This window comes from Salvia miltiorrhiza, chromosome 1, assembly GCF_028751815.1.
Source record: "Salvia miltiorrhiza cultivar Shanhuang (shh) chromosome 1, IMPLAD_Smil_shh, whole genome shotgun sequence".
NCBI lineage: Eukaryota > Viridiplantae > Streptophyta > Magnoliopsida > Lamiales > Lamiaceae > Salvia > Salvia miltiorrhiza.
This window is the reverse complement of record NC_080387.1, coordinates 76446970-76467822: the sequence shown is the minus strand read 5'-3', so window position 1 is coordinate 76467822 and position 20853 is coordinate 76446970. Positions and strand designations below refer to the sequence as shown.

The window sequence follows — 20853 nt, the reverse complement described above, 5'->3', positions numbered from 1 at the left end:
TTTTAGTTGTTCTTGTTTGTTTTGTCGTTGAGTTTTCTTAGTCTTGCTTTGGTGGTTTCTTTGTGATGATACCTTGAAGATGATGCGAGTTGTGTAGAGTCTTGTCGGATAACTGGCTTATGATGATTTCTGTTTAAAATTGTGATGTTGCATGTGTTTGTGTTGATATTGTTGAGATTGAGCATGATTGATGAATGATAAGCATGGTCTCTTTTGATGTTGCAATCAATGAAATAAGCTATGAGATTTGAGCCTTGACTGTCACCATTTTACAGTCTTATTTCTTATTCTTGAGTGATTGTTCGAGCATGCATGTTTCTCACTAGAACTTGTCTTGGTTTCTCCCTCGAGGTCACATAGTGTGCTTAATAACTTTGAGATGATAGAAGGCCATCTTTGCTAGCCTATTTATCCCTTATTTGTCCTATATCTTTATATGATCATAGTTCACCCCTTTGAGCCTTTTATTTTTCATTTTATTTGGTTTAGCCGTGGGTGGGAGCTTGGATATTGTTGTTATGGGATAGTTGGTTTGTGGAGATGTGTGTTTATGGATTATGTACTTTGATCTTGATTGAAAAAATCCTAGTACCCTACAAGTCGTTAAAAAAAAAGAAAATAAAAGGAAAAGAAAGAAAAAAAAAAGAAAAAAAAAGAGAAAAGAATTGAAAAAAAAATGGGTACATAGGATGCTTTAGAAAGTCATAATATCATGAGAATTAATTATTGTGTTGTGATGGATTTTGTATTGAAAATTTGATTTTTGTGATAGGTGGATGATTGTTGAGTTAGAATGTTATAAGGTTGGTGATTGTGCTACATTGAGAATTATCTTTTAGTCACTTAGACGAATATATCCTACCCTACCAAAGAGCCTACGTTACAACCTTCAATAAAGACCTTTTTGATCTTGGTTATAGGAGCACACGTGTAGTGGTGGAGAGGTGAGACGATCGACAAGCCTATGGTTGAGCACTTGTCTTGCTTGAACTGAGCGTATACACGTCCATGATCTTGATTGATACACTTGAGAGTTGAGAGTTCTTAAATTCTATATCTTTTTGGCGAGGACTGCAAGTCATTGAGACCATAATTTGAAGTTTGTCATGAGTGTGATATCTTGATGATGGGAGATACAAATGCATGTTGGTATTTTTATTGAAAAATCTGAAGCCACAATGTTATCCACTTTTCTCTGCACTCTTGTTGATCCATTCTTGGTTCATCTTTGTTTAGTCCGAGGACGGACAATAGTTCAAGTTTGGGGGGTTGATAAACATGCATTTTTACCTCTTGGTGTATCATTTTTTATGCTTAGTTGTGAGGATTTTGTGTGTTTGATGGTCTATTTGAGCTTATATTCGTTTATGGTCAAGAACTTGTTACTTGCTTGTGTTTGAACGAATTTTCAGAAATAATGAAGCCGAATTTAGAAGAATTTGCTTAAATACAAGTTGTAGTTCGTCTCGATAGGAGTTCGTGAGCGCAAATGGATCATAAATCGGAGTTCGGACGAGGGAGAACGAGCCAAAACAAAATCTCTGCGCAAAGCTGTCAGGAGTTCTGTTTCGTCGCGCGGGCCAGCCATGCGGCCGCGCGACGTGGCCGCGCGAGTCGCTGTATTTCCGCCCAAAATTCGTTTTTTTTAGCGATTTTGGGTTTTTTTGAGAGCTACAAGACCTAGGGCATATAAATACTCCCCAAGAACTTATTCTCTGGAACCTTTTATCATCCTTTATCATATTTTACTTTTCCTGAGAGCTGAGAGAGACAGAGAACGGAGCGAGAGCAAGAACTGAAGATTCTCAATTCTACTACGGTTTTTCTTGTGGATGTTTATTTGTTTTATTGAGAATTGTATTCTAGTTCATATGTCTATGTGTGGCTAGAATCTCTTTTTTTCCCAAGGTTTAGGGAGTAAACATGGTTTGAATTTCTGACTGTTTGATTCAATTAATTGGATTGTTATTCCTTTCTATGTTCTTGTTTTAATTGTTTGCTTTATTGATTGACCACCAATTTAGCATAATCATAGGTTTTAATTTGAGATCGGGAGATGATAATTATTATCTGAACTAAGAACATAGAACACATATATTTAATTCTAAAGGGAATTGATATTTGTGAGGGCGTTAATCGTATGAGCTTTTAGGAGTTGCATGTTAGAAGTGCGATCCGGGGACGGTAGCCTTGCATGTAATCAACGGTTTGTATGCCACGAGAGTGGGTATAGACTAGTTTTGAGATTGCCTTAGGAATCATCTTATTAATTGAATTGAACATGTTAGTTAGGAGAATCTGTTGAAACCTTTGCCTTGGGAAATCTTCTCTTATCTGTTTCTCTGTTTCACAGCTTGCTTTATTTTCTTTCCTGCTGTTTATTTATTTTGTTCTTTACTACAAAAACTCTCATTTTCGTTTGTCCAGATAGAGTAGAATAATTTAGGATATGAATTGGTTAATTCAGTCTCTGTGGAATACGACCTTGCTTGCTACTGTACACAATTGCACCCGTACACTTGCGGCGTGTTAAATAAAATAGCGAACATATATACATCACGTTACCGAGGAACCGAAAAATATCATTAGAGGCAAGAGCCGTAGTTTTGCCATTTTCCCAAAAATCTACGTTTAAACTGAATGACATTGTCAACCAATTTCTGGATTATCAATAGAAATAAAATAGTAAGGTATCAAAGTAGTTAAATTCTCAGTATAGAGATAAGAACATATATACCTCTCAGTATAAATTCCCAAAAACATTATTATTATTATTTCACCTCTTTTGAGGCTGGTATGTTCGATTTTCGGTGCTATATCTTGCAATAAGTAATCGGGTCTCTTAGGCTCATGGAAATGGTCCACTAAGATTGTTGAAACTCATGTCTAACATCTCTAGATTGTGTTAAATCATGATAACTCGATTTGAATCAGGTATAATGATATGTTACAAATAGTATGAACTCCAAAATCATAAATATTGGAGAAAATTAGTTAGTGGTGTGCTTTTCCTAATTAGTACGCCTTCTCGTGCATCGCGATACACGAACCAAAGTGATTGTTGGCCAATATTTTAATCCAAAGAAAATTTGGTGACGGTCGGCGAAGAGAAATAAACTAGAAGAAATAAAATGTGAACGTCAATGGGGGAAGTTGTGGATATAAACAAAAGGTGTGTTGATAATTATTGTTTACGATTATCTTAGATAAATAAAAATAACATAAGCAAGATTTTAGGATATCTCAGGACCTTCATAAATACTATTACGTGAGCTAATATCCCATTACAAGGGTGGGACTAATAAAAAAAATTCAAATAATGAAAATAAAAATATCCATACATCTTATCAATTATGAAATGTAAATTAACATTGTCCAACTATATGAAATTAAATGAATGTATGTATGTATCTCTTGTGATATTTTGAGTACTTAATGTGATCTTTCAAAACTTGTTGAACCTATAATGGTTATTAGATTCAATAAATCAATGCAGTCACATTTTGGTCACCCACAATTTAATTGAATAAAAAAAAATTCAATTAATTTAATAGAATTTAGTCGTTTTATTGTACTATCTATATTGTAGTTATTTTTTTGCATCTTTTATTTTTAATTTATTTTTAATAAAACTAAAAAAGTTACAAAAAATTATAAAAAACTACAATGTAGAGAATATAATAAAATAACTAAATTTTATATTTATTTTAAAAAATAACTTAAATAAATTAATATTTTTTCTATTTAAGTTAAATTATTAGTATAAAGAATCAATATTAATAAAGATAAGACCATACCTTTCAAATTGTTCTGATCAAGGTCTAATTCCTTAAGCTGTGTGATGTTCCCAATTTCTCGAGGGACATTTCCACCAAAGTTGTTCCTTGACAAGTCAATACTCTCAAGTTGTGTACATTGACCCAAACTCAATGGTATGTCTCCCTCCAATTTGTTCCACCTCAGGCTAAGTAGTTTGAGTCTTTGAAGGTTATTATGTGAGCAAATGTCTTTTGGTAGGCGGCCTGATAAAGTATTATGGTATAAAATACACCCTCCGTACGCAAAAAAAATATATACTAAATAGCTTCAGCACAAATTTTAAGAATTTTGTTAAGTTTTTGTTAAGCGTATTGTGACCAAATTTTACGAACTCCAGACGATATAATCTCACAAATCAACTTGATAATAGTATTACAGAAAATAATACTATAACTTAATTTAAATTACAGTTTAAAATAATTCCACGTCAAAATATACTCACTAGTGTTTTATATTTGGAGACTATAATATATCAAATCTAGATTTAGGTGTATGCCCGATTTTATTGTTAGATTGAGCATCTGAATAAAGAATTAGTATTAATAAAGTTGAAAGTAAAATGAGAAAAGAATAAATAAATTGATTAGCTATATATACATCATGTTACTGAGGAACTGCAGAATATCATTAGACGCAAGAGCCGTAGCTTTGCCATTAATTTTCCCCAAAATCTACGTTTAAACCGAATGACATTATCAACCAATTTCTGGATTAGCAATAGAAATGAAATCGTAAGGGATCAAACTAGTTAAATTCTCAGTATAGAGATAAGAACATACCTCTCAAATTGTTGGAACTAAGGTCTAATACCTTAAGCAGTGTGATATTCCAAATTTGTGCAGGCACAAGTCCACTGAAGTCGTTGTCTGACAAGTGAATACTCTCAAGTTGTGGACATTGGTACAAACTTGACGGTATATCTCCTTCCATTTCGTTCCTCGATAGGTTAAGTAGTTTGAGTCTTTGAAGGTTATTGTGACTGCAAATGTCCTTTGGTAGCCGACCTGATAGGATTACCATATAAATAAATAGATTCTACTAACTACAAATTTAAAAATGGATAGAGAGGAATACAACCATGAAAAAAGTTCCAACTCAAATCTAAATAAACAAGTGAAGAAAGATTTCCAATTTCCTGTGGAATACTTCCTTCAAGTCCCATAGACGAGATATCTAATTCAGTCACCCTGCTACGACGTGAATCACAAGTAACTCCTATCCACGTGCAAAACGAGGTTCCACTGGTCCAGTTATTTTTCAAAAAATTGAAAGGATCTGAAATGTGGGATTTCAAAGCAAGAAGTATTGATTCATCACTTTTGATTTGAGTTGTGTTGTGTGCAGCAGAGAGGCTAAGACATGAAAACAATAAGAGAAGCGAAAGAAGGGAAAATGGGGAAAATGCATCCATATTGTGAGTGCTAATTGTGTGAGAAAACAAGAAGCCTACAAATGCCATTTATATTCAAATCTAAAACACTTCTTGTGAGCCTAAATGTGTTTCACATTTTCATGGATAAATTAAATTTGCAATATTTAATGGTACGTGAAATTGAATCACACACATGTATGTTAACATTGATCATTAGAGGAAGAATCATTGTGAAATTGAATTTGCAATATTTAATGGTTCGGTATCGCGATAATCACTGAATAATAATTGCTTAATCTAATTGTATTAACTTTTTGAAGGTTTATAATTTTCAGAAATTGATTGAAAAATGATATATAGTTGTTTCCTTTTGAAAAAGGGATTTAAGCATAAGACCAAATGTGCATCACATATTTATAATACAGTGTACAAGTGGTGTTCAAAACCCACCAATTAATATAGTGGGTTTGGTTGGAGAAGTGTGGTGATGGGTTATGGAAGTGGATTTATAGTTGGAATTGGAATTGGAATTGGTTACATTATTGTTAGAAATGGAAGGCCAAGATGGTTAGTGGAATTCTTTTCTTCCTAAATCTACCATAAATATAAAACGAAGTGGGTTTTGATCCATGAAATAATAAAAATTTGAACTTAAATATAAAAGAGTAATTCTATTCATAGCCTCCCGTTTTACTCCCTATAACCCCTTATATAAAATAATATTAAAGAATGTTCTCTGATATCTCTTAAACTCAGCCTCCTTGTCTCTAGTTCTCTGACTCACGTCCTCTCATATCTGTTCACATGAAATTCTCAGCTTGAAATGAATCTTTTTTAAGTCTTAACCACCTTCGATTACAGATGTAAAAACAAATCTGAAAACTGGTTGAAGAATCAGTATTATTCAAGTTGAAGAAATAATGTTAGTTGAATTGAAATGGGTTCACTATTTCACACGACAAATCTCTTGAATATTATTTTAATGGTTTGATCGTGATAATGGTAGAACAACTTATGAATGTAAGTTGATTCTGAATCGTCCCACCACAGTCAATTTCACCTAGATTCAATCTAATGTGGCAATGAAAAATGTCAAGTTGTGGGACTATTCAAATTGGATTTGACCGAAATTGTCATATTTCGCCCTATTATCGGTTTTGCAGCTTTGCTTTTAACCCCTTAATAAGTGGATTATTCATATCTGATATGTTCGATTTCTGGTGCTATATCTTGCAATAAGTAATCGGATCTCTCAGGATATGGAATGAAAAATGAATAATTAAATTTCTTAACTATAAACAAATTATTGGGGAGCCCAGTGGCATCTTCTATATGGAAAATTACTCTTAGTTAGTATTTTTCTTGGACGTGATAATTTTCAAAAATCGATTGAGAGGAAAATATAATCGTCTCTTACACAACGGGCAATAGACTTTGACTTATGCATAAGACTAAAATGTGTATCACATATTTTTTCCAATTCTCATTGTTAGTTACGATATACCAAATTCTTTCACTAAAGTTTTGGTGTAAAGAGTAGTGCAGACATATTTACAATGAGAACAAATAAATCAATAAAATTTACAAATGTGATAAAAAATTTACCCCTCCAGAATTCAATCCCAGACATATTTTGTTCCCTTTTCTACTAATTACATAGCCCCTTCGAAAGCTCTTTTCATGATCAGAAAGTTTGAAGAAAGTAAAAAATATGTTTAGATGTCGAAATTATTAACGCGCCAAAGATGAAAACTTTTCGAAATAATTAATATGCTGAATTAATTAGGTAGTTACTTTAATTGAACTCCCCAGGCCCAATTCATCACTAATCCTCTTTTTGGTATTTTATTTTTTTTAATATTACTTCATCCGTTCACGATAAATATGGTGTAGAAAGAAGAACATGGATTTAAAGAAAATTTTAAAAAATGTGTATGAAATAGAGAAAGATCCCATGAAAATTGAATTGTTTATAAATAGTGTGCGGGATGAATTTTTCTTAACTATTGAGATAAAAAGTTTAAAATTAATGTCCATGAAAAATTCACATTTATTGTGGACAGAGAAAAATGACAAAACGACAACATGGACGAAGGGTCGACCCAACTTGAAAAGTAAGTCCACCAACCCAGCCCAGCCCAATAATCACTTTTGCATACAAAACCTTTTTGGGCCTGAAGCTCAATGGCCCAAAAAGGCGTGAAAGGAGCTGTGTATCTACATCTTACGATGTGAAAAATTTAATAAAATTTTGAAAAAATATTTTTGTTATCGGATGTAATACATGTTCATATTATAATTATAATGATACAAGAAAATACAAAAATTCTTAAAATGCAATTCTTAAAACAACTACAAATTAGAAACTTTAATGTGCTTTAATCACCAATTGGAATGAAATGTCTTATTTTTGCGAAGACCATGAATATATGATAGAATGAGATATAGGAAAATTTCGAACATCGAAAGATCTAATTTTGTAAGAAATTTGAATTTCCCCATCCAATCTATTTGATGACAAGTATTGTGAAACAAATTCAAGTATCTAAGGGAATTAAGATTCCCTAAAGAATGGCAAAAAGAAGACCGCCAACTGTTCGATAAAAAGCCCAGAAGAAAACAATCACTTTTCAAAGAATACCCACAACGAAGAATGAAGAAAAATGTAAGAAAATCAGCAAAATCACTATCGTTTTTTTTTTCGTGTGATGGCTTCTGGGGAGGCTGAGATCAATGCCTCACGTAGCAGCAGGAAATTTTATAAATTCTAAATCACAAACTCACGAGTAGCAATAAAAAAACAACAATCTAAACTCCGGAAAAGAACAAAAAAGCAAGAAAGAAAAACTCATAATATATATTTGTCTGCAATCAACTTCTCCTGTGTGTTGGAGTATCTCTCTTCCTTGTCTTCTTCTTCTTCTTCTTGTTGTATGTATATCCAACGCCAAAAAAGAATTCCACCAACCATCTTGGCCTTCCAAATCGAATAATGCAACAACCAATTCCAATTCCAACTATGATTCCACTTCCATATCCCATCACCACACTTCTCCATCCAAATCCATCTATAAATCCATACTCATCATCTTCGACATCTTGTTCTTCTGGCTGCATCCGCTGCCCATTCTCCTCGTTGCATTTTCTCGTCAATGGAACTCCACACAATCTCGAGTTTCCCACGTATGAATCATTCTCAAATGTGGAGAACTGGTTAGACTGTGGTATTTGCCCCACGAGATCATTCATCGAAAGGTTTAATTTCTCAAGAAATGTCAATCTTGTCAATTCACTTGGAATTCCTCCCTCCAATTTGTTCGATGACAAGTCCAATGATTCAAGCACACTTATATTTCCAAGAGATGCAGGTATGTGTCCCATGAGATTATTGTGCGACAAATTCAAGTATCTCAAAGAATTAAGATTACCTATGGAATCTGGAATACTACCAGAGAAATTGTTGGAGGATAAGTCAATGGTTGTAAAGGTTTTCAACAGTCTCTTCAATAACAGATCCAAACCTTTCAAGGTGATTCTCATCTCCACATACCTTAGAAAAGAGTCATCATCACTACTTGTAATTAGATCTGTCTTATTTTCCTTCACATCCATCATTGCTCTAAAGTTCTTGAAATATGTTTGAGGGAGAGACCCCACAAATTCATTGTCAGATATATCTAAAACTTGCAACTTTTGAAATGGAAGGTTGCTTCGTGAAGCCAGCGACATGTTACCATCAAACTTGTTGGACTTCAATATGAGTACTCGAAGCTTAGGAAGACCTTCCATCCAAAACGGAAATTTGTCTCGTATTCTATTATTTCCAACGTCGAGACCCTTCAGACTTTTGCAATTGATTAAGGATTTAGGTAATCTTCCTTTCAATTTATTACCACTCAAATTGATGGACTGAAGACTACACCCATTGATAAATATTGATGGAATGAGGCCACTAAAGTTATTTGCATTTAAATGAAATATGGACAACGATTTGCTCAAGTTTCGAAAGCATTGTGGAACTGTCCCTTCCAAACTGTTATTTGAGAGTAGAAGAAGCTGAAGGGATGTCAAGTTGCAGATGCAGAATGGAAGCTCACCATTTAATTTGTTGGAAGAGAGCAATAAATACTCCAAATTTGATAGATTCCCAATGGTGGATGGTATTGGACCTGGAAGTTTGAGAAGTCAACATAGATATTGCTTTAGAGACAATCTGGATACTTAAAGAAACATGGCAATGAAGAAATACATTTTACGCACGTGAAGTATTTTGATAGAAATTAAATTAGCTCTTCTATTCTTATATCACCCATGCATGTCTCATATATTCAATGGCATCTTAATTTAATATAGCATTTGTTAACATTGATCCTTAAAATTAATAGAGTTACAAATTGCAAATCCAACTATTGTTAAAATATTTGGTTGGCAAAGGAATTAGACAAATTGCATATCTTATCTTACCAAATGTAAAATATTAATAAGACTAGTTCAAACAAAAATGGCCAAAGATCCGATCAAGTTTGTAAAAAAGTTATTATGTCAAGTTGCATATAAAGAATGAAAGCTCACCATTTAATTTGTTGGAAGAGAGGTCTAGGTATGATAGATTTGATAGATTCCCAATGGTGGATGGTATTGGACCTAAAAATTGAAGAATCCTTCATTTCAATTACTTTAAAGATAGAGCATAGTAAGAAAGACATTGTGTTTTGTACTTGAAAACATACACTGAAACTTTGTTATTTACTAAATGCCTTTAAAGTATATATCAATTAGCAATGCACACAAGATATTTTGTTACAAATTTTATATTTCCCTGTATGCGAAGACACACCAAGTGCACTTGATGACATCATAATTTAACAAATCATCTGTTAACATTGAGAAAATAGAAGATTCAATATGGCTGGAAATAGAAAATCCATCTGCTGTTAGAGTATTTATCTAACTAAGCATAAATTAGTTATATGAGAAGGAGCCAGCAAGCTAAGAAAACAAAATAAGCTAAAGATAGGGATGCCAAGTTGTAGATGGAGTGGAAGCTCACCATTTACTTTGGCAGATAATTTGAAATATCTTTTCAACAAATGTATCTAAAACCAACAAATTAGGAAATGGACAGACAGATAATTTATGCAATGTTCCATATATCTCATTTTTCTAAACTGATTTATAATTGAACTAAAGATGGCCTAAAGTTTTCATAGCATTGTGGAATTTCTTATTCCCAAGATATACATAATCAATCTCTTTGATTGCCAAGTCGTAAAAGAATTGATTTGATTATTATAACACGACCACAAAAATAATAAGTATAATTAGAACACTATATTTAATGGTTCGTTTTTGTCAATTTGAATACATTATTAGGTGAATATTAAATGGTAATTGTTCAATCCAAATAATTTGACTCGGTTCAATTTAGTCTTGGCAATGGTTCAATTAAGTGGGGCCTCTGATATATACAAATTGGTTTTCAGTTGTTAAAATAAAATTAAAAAGTCATTTTTTTTATCAAAGCATACGGTTTATTGCTAAAAGATTAATGTACAAGAATTTATATCTAACCTATTCAATGCAGAGTCATATATAGTTAATCTAACCAATCTAAAATCATAATTACTATTAGAAAATTAGTTAGTGGTGTGCTTTTTCTAATTATATGAAAGTGAATATATATTGTCATATATATGGGCTAATTTGTAAACAATTCCATTTAATTAGATCGATGTAAACCGAGTTAAGTATAGAAAAAGAGAGAGAAATAATAATAATAATAATAATAATAATAATAATAATAATAATAATAATAATAATAATAATAATAAATAAGAGCCCACCGTAGTAATCATGAGCAATATATCTTGTGATATGGGCTAAGTAGTGGTCAATAATTCGGTTTAGAGTCTACCAAAGTAATCATGAGCAATATTAATTAAGCTTTGTGGGCCCTCTGATATTTACAAATTGGTATTAAGTTGTTAAAATAAAATTAAAATGTCATTTTTTTAATCAAAGCATACGGTACGTTTATTGCAAAAAGATTAATGTGCAAGAATTTATATCTAATCAATTCAAAGTCATATATAGTCATGCAAAGTTATATATAGTTATGAATTGAGCAATATCAATTAAGTTTTGTGGGCCCTATGATATATATTTACAAATTGGTATTAAGTTGTTAAAATAAAATTAAAATGTCATTTTTTTTTTAATCAAAGCATACAGTTTATTGCAAAAAGATTAATGTGCAAGAATTTATATCTAATCAATTCAAAGTCATATATAGTCATGCAAAGTAATAAGTATATAGTTAATTTCATAACGAAGCGTGACTCAATTGGTATAGTTCTCCACTTCCAATTAATAGATTAGGGATTTGAATCACTATTGGGAAAATGAAAATTCGTTATTAATCTTTTTTTTTAATAAAAAAGAGAGTAATAGTTGATTTAAAATATGCCTAGAATTTTGGAGACAAGAAGCCTACAAATGCCCTTTATATTCAAATCTAAAACTGTTCTTGTGAGCCTAGAATTTTTGGAGACTACTTATTCCGGCACATAAGAGTGTGCATTGTCATTTTTGGACACTAATTTTTTATTTCTTACTTTTATTTTTTAATAAAGTCAATCACTTTTTCAACTTCCAATACACTTGTTTAACATTTTATTAAAACTCATGCCACAAAAAATGATGCACACTCTTATGGAACGGAGGGAGTATTAATTTACAAGACAACTCAAATTGCAAGTCATTATTTGACCTATGTGACAATGCCGCGTGGAAGTCGACCTAATGGTAAAAATAGGACCGTAACTTTCAATATTTTTCAGAAAGAAGACTATATGTTACGGAATTTGAAAATGAGGACTATATGTTACGAAGTTTGAAAATGAGGACTATAACTTTCATTTTTTATAATTACACTCCTATTTAACACATCAAATAAGGGCCCGAAATAGGAGTGTAAATGTAAAAAATAAAAGTAATAGCCCTCATTTTCAAATTCTGTAACATATAGTCCTTATTTTCAAATTTCGTAACATATAGTCATCTTTCTGAAAAATATTGAAAGTTAAAGTCCTGTTTTTACCATTAGATCCGTGGAAGTGAAATCATTGAGCCACAAAATTTGACTTCTAATCAAATTACTATCAATTCATCAAAAATATTATAGAAACTTATTTTTGCGGATTAGTTTAGATGGATAAAAGTAAGTGTTAATAGATAAAAATGCCCATTTTCTTAAGTTTTTTATGAAAGGGTCTTCTTTAATAATACATGTATTCTATTGGTTCTTAGATAAAAATATCATTCAATCAAAAATAGTTTTTATAAAAAATTTAGACAACCCAAAATTCTTTTCCATATTTTTGAATTATTTCAAAGACTAAATTATTATTCCAATCAAGTCAATAAAGCATAATTAAAAAAATGGCATAACAAGATAGTGAAAGAATGAAATTGAATGACATTATCAACTAATTTCTAAATAAAAAATCATGAACGTCAAAGTTGTAAAATTTCTTTCGAATAATATAATTTATTAAAAATGGACGTGTATCAATAATAAACTAAGTAAAGATCTTCTATATTTCTTATAGAAAAGTCGGGATATCACACGAGCTGATAGGATTACCATATAAATTAGGGATTTTTTTATTTGCAGATTTGGGGTATTTGCAGGAGAGTAGGAGAGAAGAGGAAAAAGAAAGAGATGAGAGGGCGGTGGTGGTACCCGATGCGGCGGCGGCCTCTGCCGCCGGAGGAGAAGGAGAAAGAGAGGAGAGGGAGCTGCGTGAGGGTGTCTGTGTGTCGTGAGAGAGAACAAAAAGGGGAGAGAGAGACGTATAAGAAAAAGAGAGAGAGAGAGAGAGGGGTTGGGCTAAAGTTTCTGGGCCGGTTTTGTTCTTATAAATTGAGTTGGGATTAATTTTTAGTTGGGCTCATGGTTTGGGCCATCAATTTGTTAATTGGACTGCATGTTTATTTGTTGGGTTTTAACTTATTGGGTTTGCCCATCTATACTATATTAAAAGAGGAGTTTCCAATTTGAAATCAATTTCAAATTGATTTTAATGGCGATTTTGTAATTTATTTGAAAATTAATGGCTTATTGTATATATTCAAAAATTAAGTAAACTAACTTAATTAATTAAAATTACATGTCCCACCCACGTTTGAAAGAAAGGGGCACCAAAAAACTGCTTTGATTCATGCAATTGATTGATAAATTGCATTTGGATTTAAGAAAGTGGAAATAGCACATAATTTTGTGCATAAAAAAAATTTGTTTTTTATTTATTTTCTTTTATTTTATTATTTTTTAAAATATCCATTCATGAAATTATATGCAATATGGATCTTGAATTAAAGATTGTGATACAAACTTTAATTTGATACATGACACTTAAAAATGAATTTAAAATAAACACATTATAATCATTTAAAATTCCATAATGAATTATATGTTTTTATTTATATATATGTGTGTGTGTGTGTACAATTTATAGGCATTCATTGTAAACAATTTAGAAATTTATATTTACATAATACTAATTTATAATATATTAAGAAGGTAACTTTTAATTTCAAATTAATTTTAAAATTAATAAATGACAGTTTTGTAATTATAATAAAATTGAAGATCTATACTATATTAAAAGGAGAGTTCTCAATTTTAAATTGATTTCAAATCAATTTGAAATTGATTTCAATGGCAATTTTGAAAATATTTATGATATAAAGATTAGAAATAAATCACAACACAATCACTTCCCATTATCTCTCACCACGTGCATTAATTGATTCAAAAAAAAAACTATTAATTATAAAATAAAATTAAAACAATAATCTCAATCCATTAACCCACCCATACATACATGCACGGTCAAACAAAATAATTCAGCAAATAAATTATGTTATCCCATTAATATAAAATAAAATTAAAATAAACGTCCACCCATTTCTCTTATACAATATTTATTTACTGATTAAAAGTCTAATTCTATAACTATACACTACAAAATCTGATTTGCTATGTAGTAGATCGATTTTTTATAAGATAAATAATCAGCACACAATACGTATGTATATAAAGTTGATAAATGTGGGATGCATGCATGATAATACTAAAGTCCATACCAATTCAATTATTATACTATAAAAAATTATAAATATAATTAAAAATACAAATATAGTTGACTTTAATATAAGAAAAAAAAATCACAATAATAAAAATCGATATTGTGAAAAAAATAAGAAAATTATAATTTTATTATAATTTAATGTTTTAATGATTTTTTATTGATAATAATTTAGTTTAAGTGAGTCAAATAATGTGGGATTTATAGGAGGATCCAAGATTGCCTTTTAAGTTTCGACGGCATCAATTTCCTCTTATTATTTAATAGGCAATGACTATCAACAAAAATCATGATCAATTTCTTTTACATGTTGATTTATTTTTGCCAAAATTTATTTTTACACATGACCAGTTGTATATTGCTATTTCAAGAGTTGTAGTCGTAGTTTGAAATTCTTCATTTCTAATGAGGATAGTGGTATCGGTACGACTACAATCAATGTTGTATACAAAGAAGTCTTTCAGAATTTATAAATTCAGATCCAATATTTATATAATATTATTTTTATTTTTATTATTCTTTAATGTTAATTATATGAAAGTACCTTATAAAATATAAAACATGTTAAACTTCATAAGTGTTGTGAAAACTATATATTTTATCATATATTCTACTAAAAATATTTTATTTATAAAAATGTACTCCCTCTGTCCTGCCGAGCTTGAGGCGTTGCTTTTGGACACGGGAATTAAGGAACTATTGTTTAGTTATGTAAGTATGTTTGTAAATTTATGGTTAAGTAGTTATTTATATAATTAATTATTTCAAATTATTTAAATATAAAATTTAAATTAATTAAATCTGAAGTTTATTTAAAATAATAACATTATTCAATTATTTTAAATATAAAATTAAATTATTTAAGTATGGCTGCAAAAAATATTTTTATTTTTTGAGAAATAAGGGTTATTTGGGATGATTAAAGAAAAATAAGGGTGCAATTAGTTTTGTTAATTAGTGTTGTAAATTACATAATTTTTGTCAAAAAAGGAAATGACTCAAGCTTGGTGGGACAACCCAAAAAGAAATACAACTCAAGCTCGGTGGGACGAAAGGAATATTTAATTTATAATTTTTTTGAATATTTATAATTATTATAATTAATTTAATATTTATAATATATACAAAAAAAATCCGTGCATTGCACGGGGGCAAATACTAGTTGAATGTATTAATTAAGTCAATGATTCAAGTTCATTTGAACACTGATTTAATTAATTAAATCTTCACTAATTATTTCTTGAGAGATCGGTGACAACCAGTTGTAGATAGCATGCCCAATAGATGGCCAGGAAAATATGAGCTCAGATTATTTTAGTATGCATGGAATGACTCACTTTAAAAACATTCTGTGTTATACTGTTTCAGGCATGAATTATCTTTTTAAGTAAATGATTTTTAAACGTTTTTAAATGGCTCAACCCACTGAGTACACTAGTACTCAGCCTTGCAATTGTTTTCAAAACCTTTTGCAGATTGAGCAGCTGGTGGTGACGTGCGAGGCTGAGGAAGGGTTATTGCTATGGATTTTGAAGAAATGCTATGTTTACTTCCGCTGAAATAAATTCACTTAGTGGATATTATCTGATGTCTAACTATATTAATACTTTTATTCATATTTCTAATATGAATTTCATTCTCCGTCACTTTTCTAGCGATTGTTTTCCGCATCTATTATATGCTTAGTATGAGACGTTGTCTTGGTCTCAGACCTTCGAACTTCCGATCCTGATAGGGAGAATAATTATGTTATAATGTCGTACTTGTTTTCATTTAAATACGGCATAATGTCCAACCCTCAGGGCTCATTACCTATTTTATTCAAGTAAAGCTTAATAGTCCTGTCACATAGCCCATTTCTTATTCTCTGTCACAAGACAGATTTCCAATTTCTAGTGGGATGCTGCCTTCGAGTCTCACAAGTCATACCCCAGCTAGAGTTCTAAATAAGTCACTCTATTATCCATGTGAAAAAGATATTACACTGCTCCAATTATTTTTCAAAATATTAGAGTATGTTTTCCTTTTTCTTTTATCGAGAAAATATATTACGCAACTTTTTTTTTTATATAAATCTATTTTTCCTTGCAATTTATTAACACTCAAATTGTTAGACTCAAAAATACACCCTCTCATAAATATTGATGGAATGGGGCCACTAAAGTGATTTGCATTTAGATGAAATATGTCCAAAGATTTCCAAACTGTTATTTGAGAAAATAAGAATTTGAAGGGATGTCATGTTGCACATGGAGAATGGAAGCTCACCATTTAATTTGTTGGAACCGAGGTCTAGCGAGTACAAATTTGATAGATTCTCAATGGTGGATGGTATTGGACCTGAAAATTGGAGAACCCTTCACATAAATCACTTTAAAGATAGAGGGCTGGGGGGAGCGGCTACTAGAGTTAGAGAAAGGGAAACGGCAGTGAGTGCTGCCCTAGTTGGGTAGCACGAGCGTCTTAGCGCGCGTGAGTTGTTTGTTCTTGTTGCTGCTTTCTAGTCAAGGGACTCTGCACCCAGTATGGAGCCATCGTCGCTTCGGTCGGCATAGGGATTTCTCCCCATGTAAAGCACTCAGATCTTTTGACACAAATTAGCTAAGTCATACAATTCGAAAAAAGTGTTTTCTATTTTTTTTTAAATATCCTTCTTGTTCTATTTCATATTGTGCATGCATTGGCAAAGGAATTAGACAAATCTTATCTTAACAAATGTAAAATATTAAAAAGACTAGTTCAAACAAAAATGGCCAAAGATCCGATCAAGTTTGTAAAGAAGTTATATCAAGTTGCAGATGGAGAATGGAAGCTCACCATTTAAATTGTTGGAAGAGAGCCATAGCGACGACAAATTGGATAGATTCCCAATGGTGGATGGTATTGGACCTAAAAATTAAAGAACCCTTCATTTCAATCGCTTTAAAGATGGAGTATAGTAAGAAACACATTTTGTTTTGTACTTGAAAACATACACTGAAACTTTATTATTTGCTAAATGCCTTTAAAGTATAAATCAATTAGCATTGCACACAAGATATTTTGTTACAATCTATATTCAAATGACTTTATTTCTATTTTAGGGTGTCCCACTTCTTGCAATTTATTACCACTAAACTGTTTGTGTTTAAACGAAAGATCATCAAAGATTTTCTGAAGTTTCGAAAACCTTGTGCAACTGATCCTTCCAAACTGTACGTATTAGAGAGAATAAGTATTTCAAGGAATGTCAAGTTGCTGATGAAGGATGTAAACTCACCACTAAATTTGTTTGAACTAAGATGTAAGTCTTGCAAATTAGAGAGGTTTCCAATAGTAGATGGTATTGGACCTGAAAAGAGGAAAAATTATGAAGAACATAAAATAACCAACTTCAAGACTCCACTTAAAGAAGAGGATGATGTAAGCTTAGCACTAAATTTGTTTGAACTAAGATATAATCCTTCCAAATTTGAGAGGTTTTCAATAGTAGATGATATTGGACCTAAAATTACAAAGGAGAAATTATGCATAACATAAAATAATGTAGGTTGGAGGTTCGAGTCATCCATATGCATGAGTAAGGATGTGTGTGAGTTATAACTCAAAGAAAAATAAAACCTTTATCAATTATCAACAAATCACATCCTTACAGTTGTATGCATTATTGTATAATGATTAGTGGTCCAAATTAAGTTTATACATACAATTAGCCCGAGATAAATTACAAATTTGACCCTCAAACGCAAAGCACATAAATTAAAGAATTAAATAATATGGGATTAAATGCATGAATTGACCTCATAAATATAGGAATCCACTTACCAGTCAACTTATTTTCACCAAGGTACAACTCTTGAAGCTTGGTCAAGTTCCCAATTTCTGTCGGCACAAATCCACTGAAATTGTTGTTGTACAAAGACAGAAACTCAAGCTGTGAACACTGCCCCAAACTCGATGGTATTTCCCCATACAACTCGTTGAAAGATATACGAAGCCTCTTGAGTGTATGCAGATTGTGTTTGCACATATCAAAAGGTAAACTACTAGACAAACTATTATTCTTTAGTTCCAAAACTTCTAGAAATGACATGTTGAAGATAGATGGGGGAATGAGGCCATGAAAAGAGTTGTGACTCGCATTTAAAGAGACAAGGAAAGAAAGATTCCCGATTTCTCGTGGGAGGGTTCCGACAAGACCCATGTCCGATATATTCAACTGAGTCACCCTATTGTAACGTGAATCACAAGTAACTCCTATCCATGTGCAGATTGAGGTTCCACTGGTCCAATTATTTTTCAAAATATTGAAAGGATCTAAAGTGATGTGGGATTTCAAAGCAAGAAGTATGGATTCATCACTTTTGATTTGAGTTGTGTTGTGTGCAGCAGAGAGGCTAAGACATGAAAACAATATGAGAAGCGAAAGAAGGGAAAATGGGGAAAATGTATCCATATTGTGAGTGCTAATTGTGTGAGAAAACAAGAAGCCTACAAATGCCATTTATATTCAAATCTAAAACACTTCTTGTGAGCCTAGAGTTTTGGAGACTGAGAATTGCAGAATGTAAATTTTCCACATTTTTTGGAAGTCAATGCAAGTCATTATTTTGTCTCGACCCAAAATTAATTGACCTAGTCTTCTTTATGCTCTCAATATTGGAGTGTGATTTGGGGGCAAAGAAGAAAACTCATGAAATTTCATGTAACGGAATATTAGAGTCTGTTTTCTTTTTTCTTTTCATGAGATGTTTGATTTGTGGTGCAATATCTCTCTCTTCTTTGAGTTGGGGGAACTGTGATTCGTAATCGGATCTCTCACACCTATGGAATGAAAAATTAATAATTAATTTCTTAATTATAAACAAATTATTGGGGAGCCCACAATGACATTTTCTATATGGAAAATTGCTTTCAATTTGTATTTTTTTGGACGTGATAATTTTCAGAAAATCGATTGAAAGAGAAATATAATTGTCTCTTACACAACGGACATAGACTTTGACTTAACCATAAGACTTAATGTGTATCACATATTTTTTTTTTTTCCCAATTTTCATGGATAAATTAAATTTGCAATATTTAATGGTAAGTGAAATTGAATCACACCCATGTATGTTAACAGTGATCATTAGAGGAAGTCATTGTGAAATTGAATTTGCAATATTTAATGGTTCGGTATCGCGATAATCGCAGAACAATAATTGGTTAATCAATTGTATTGAATTTTTTGGAGGTTTATAATTTTCAAAAATTGATTGAAAAGGATATATAATTGTTTACATTTGAAAAAGGAATTTAAGCAAAAGACCAAATGTGCATCACATATTTTTTATCTATTCCCATCCATCCATCCATCCGTGAGTGATAAGATTTTGAGTTGTATGGAATTGACTGTAGTCAAGCATTTTATAATTTGATTAATAGTGTATAACTTTATTATTATCAAGTAAAGTCCAAGATTAATTTATAATTAATTATAATTGAGTGGTGATTTAATTGTGTATTGAAGATTCATGTAGAAATTAAATACAGTGTACTAGTGATGTTAAAACCACCAACGAACCCATCTATCTATAGTATATAAAAGAGGAGTTTTCTCCCTCTATTTTTTTCCTCTCTTCTTCCATTAAAATTTTAAATATTTTTTATTTTTATATGTATTTATTTTATTTAAATTTATGGTTTAATTTCGATATCGATCGTGCATCACACGAATGAGCATTTACTAGTTGCATCACCAATGAGGCTTAGCTCAAATGGCAAAACTGAGGTACTCAATGACTTTCCTTTATGAGAGGTATTGGGTTCAATCCCGTCTGCGTGCGGATAGTTTTCCAGTTTTTCTCAACTTTATGTGAGTAGACGTCCTGCCTTCGTGCATAATAAATAATTTTAGAAAATAGAGACACGAATCGAACACAGTGTATGTAAATTTATCATCAAACACAGATTTCGACTTCGACATTTAATGCTCAAACTGTATATATATAAAATAAAATAAAAACTATGCAAATTTATCATGAAAATATATGTAGAAACATATTTTTCCAATATTACGAAAAGCAAGTCCACCAACCCAATCCGACCAAAAAAATAATCACTTTTATATTAAATTTTTCCAAATTTTCACACACCCAAAGTTCTATGGCCCAGTCCAGTTAAGAAAATGGGTCAACTCGTTTTGGACAACACTATGCTCAAATTTTTAATTTTTAATAGTGTATTTCTTCAAATTTGCATTCAATTTATTTTAGTTGCAAATTTATAATTAAAAAAATCCATAAATCTCATCGAATAACATAGGATTAATTTTCTTGTGCATAAAATTAAAATAATCATCCAACCCTTCATCAAACTAGCTAACTCCTCTAATCTCTATTGTCCCCATTCACATATTTCTAGAAACTTTTCTAGGTTAGTTGAATTTTGAAAAAAAAAATTCTATAGATTGCCTTGAGACTCTACAAGTTGAAAATGATGAGTAGTTAAAAAAATGTGTGTTTATTATATACTATTAGTCATTTACTT

General features: G+C 31.2%; 2 protein-coding genes across 2 annotated transcripts in view; both read right to left on the bottom strand.

Moving 5' to 3' along the window:
- Positions 1 to 20853, bottom strand: part of LOC131006325 (receptor-like protein 9DC3) — an 84269-nt gene that overhangs the window by 13572 nt on the left and 49844 nt on the right. The gene's annotated exons all lie outside the window — the stretch shown is intronic.
- Positions 7935 to 9443, bottom strand: LOC131006330 (putative receptor like protein 25). Its single transcript, XM_057933541.1, has one exon. The coding sequence runs from the start codon at positions 8978 to 8980 to the stop codon at positions 8063 to 8065; it is 918 nt and encodes a 305-aa protein (XP_057789524.1). The 5' UTR covers positions 8981 to 9443; the 3' UTR covers positions 7935 to 8062.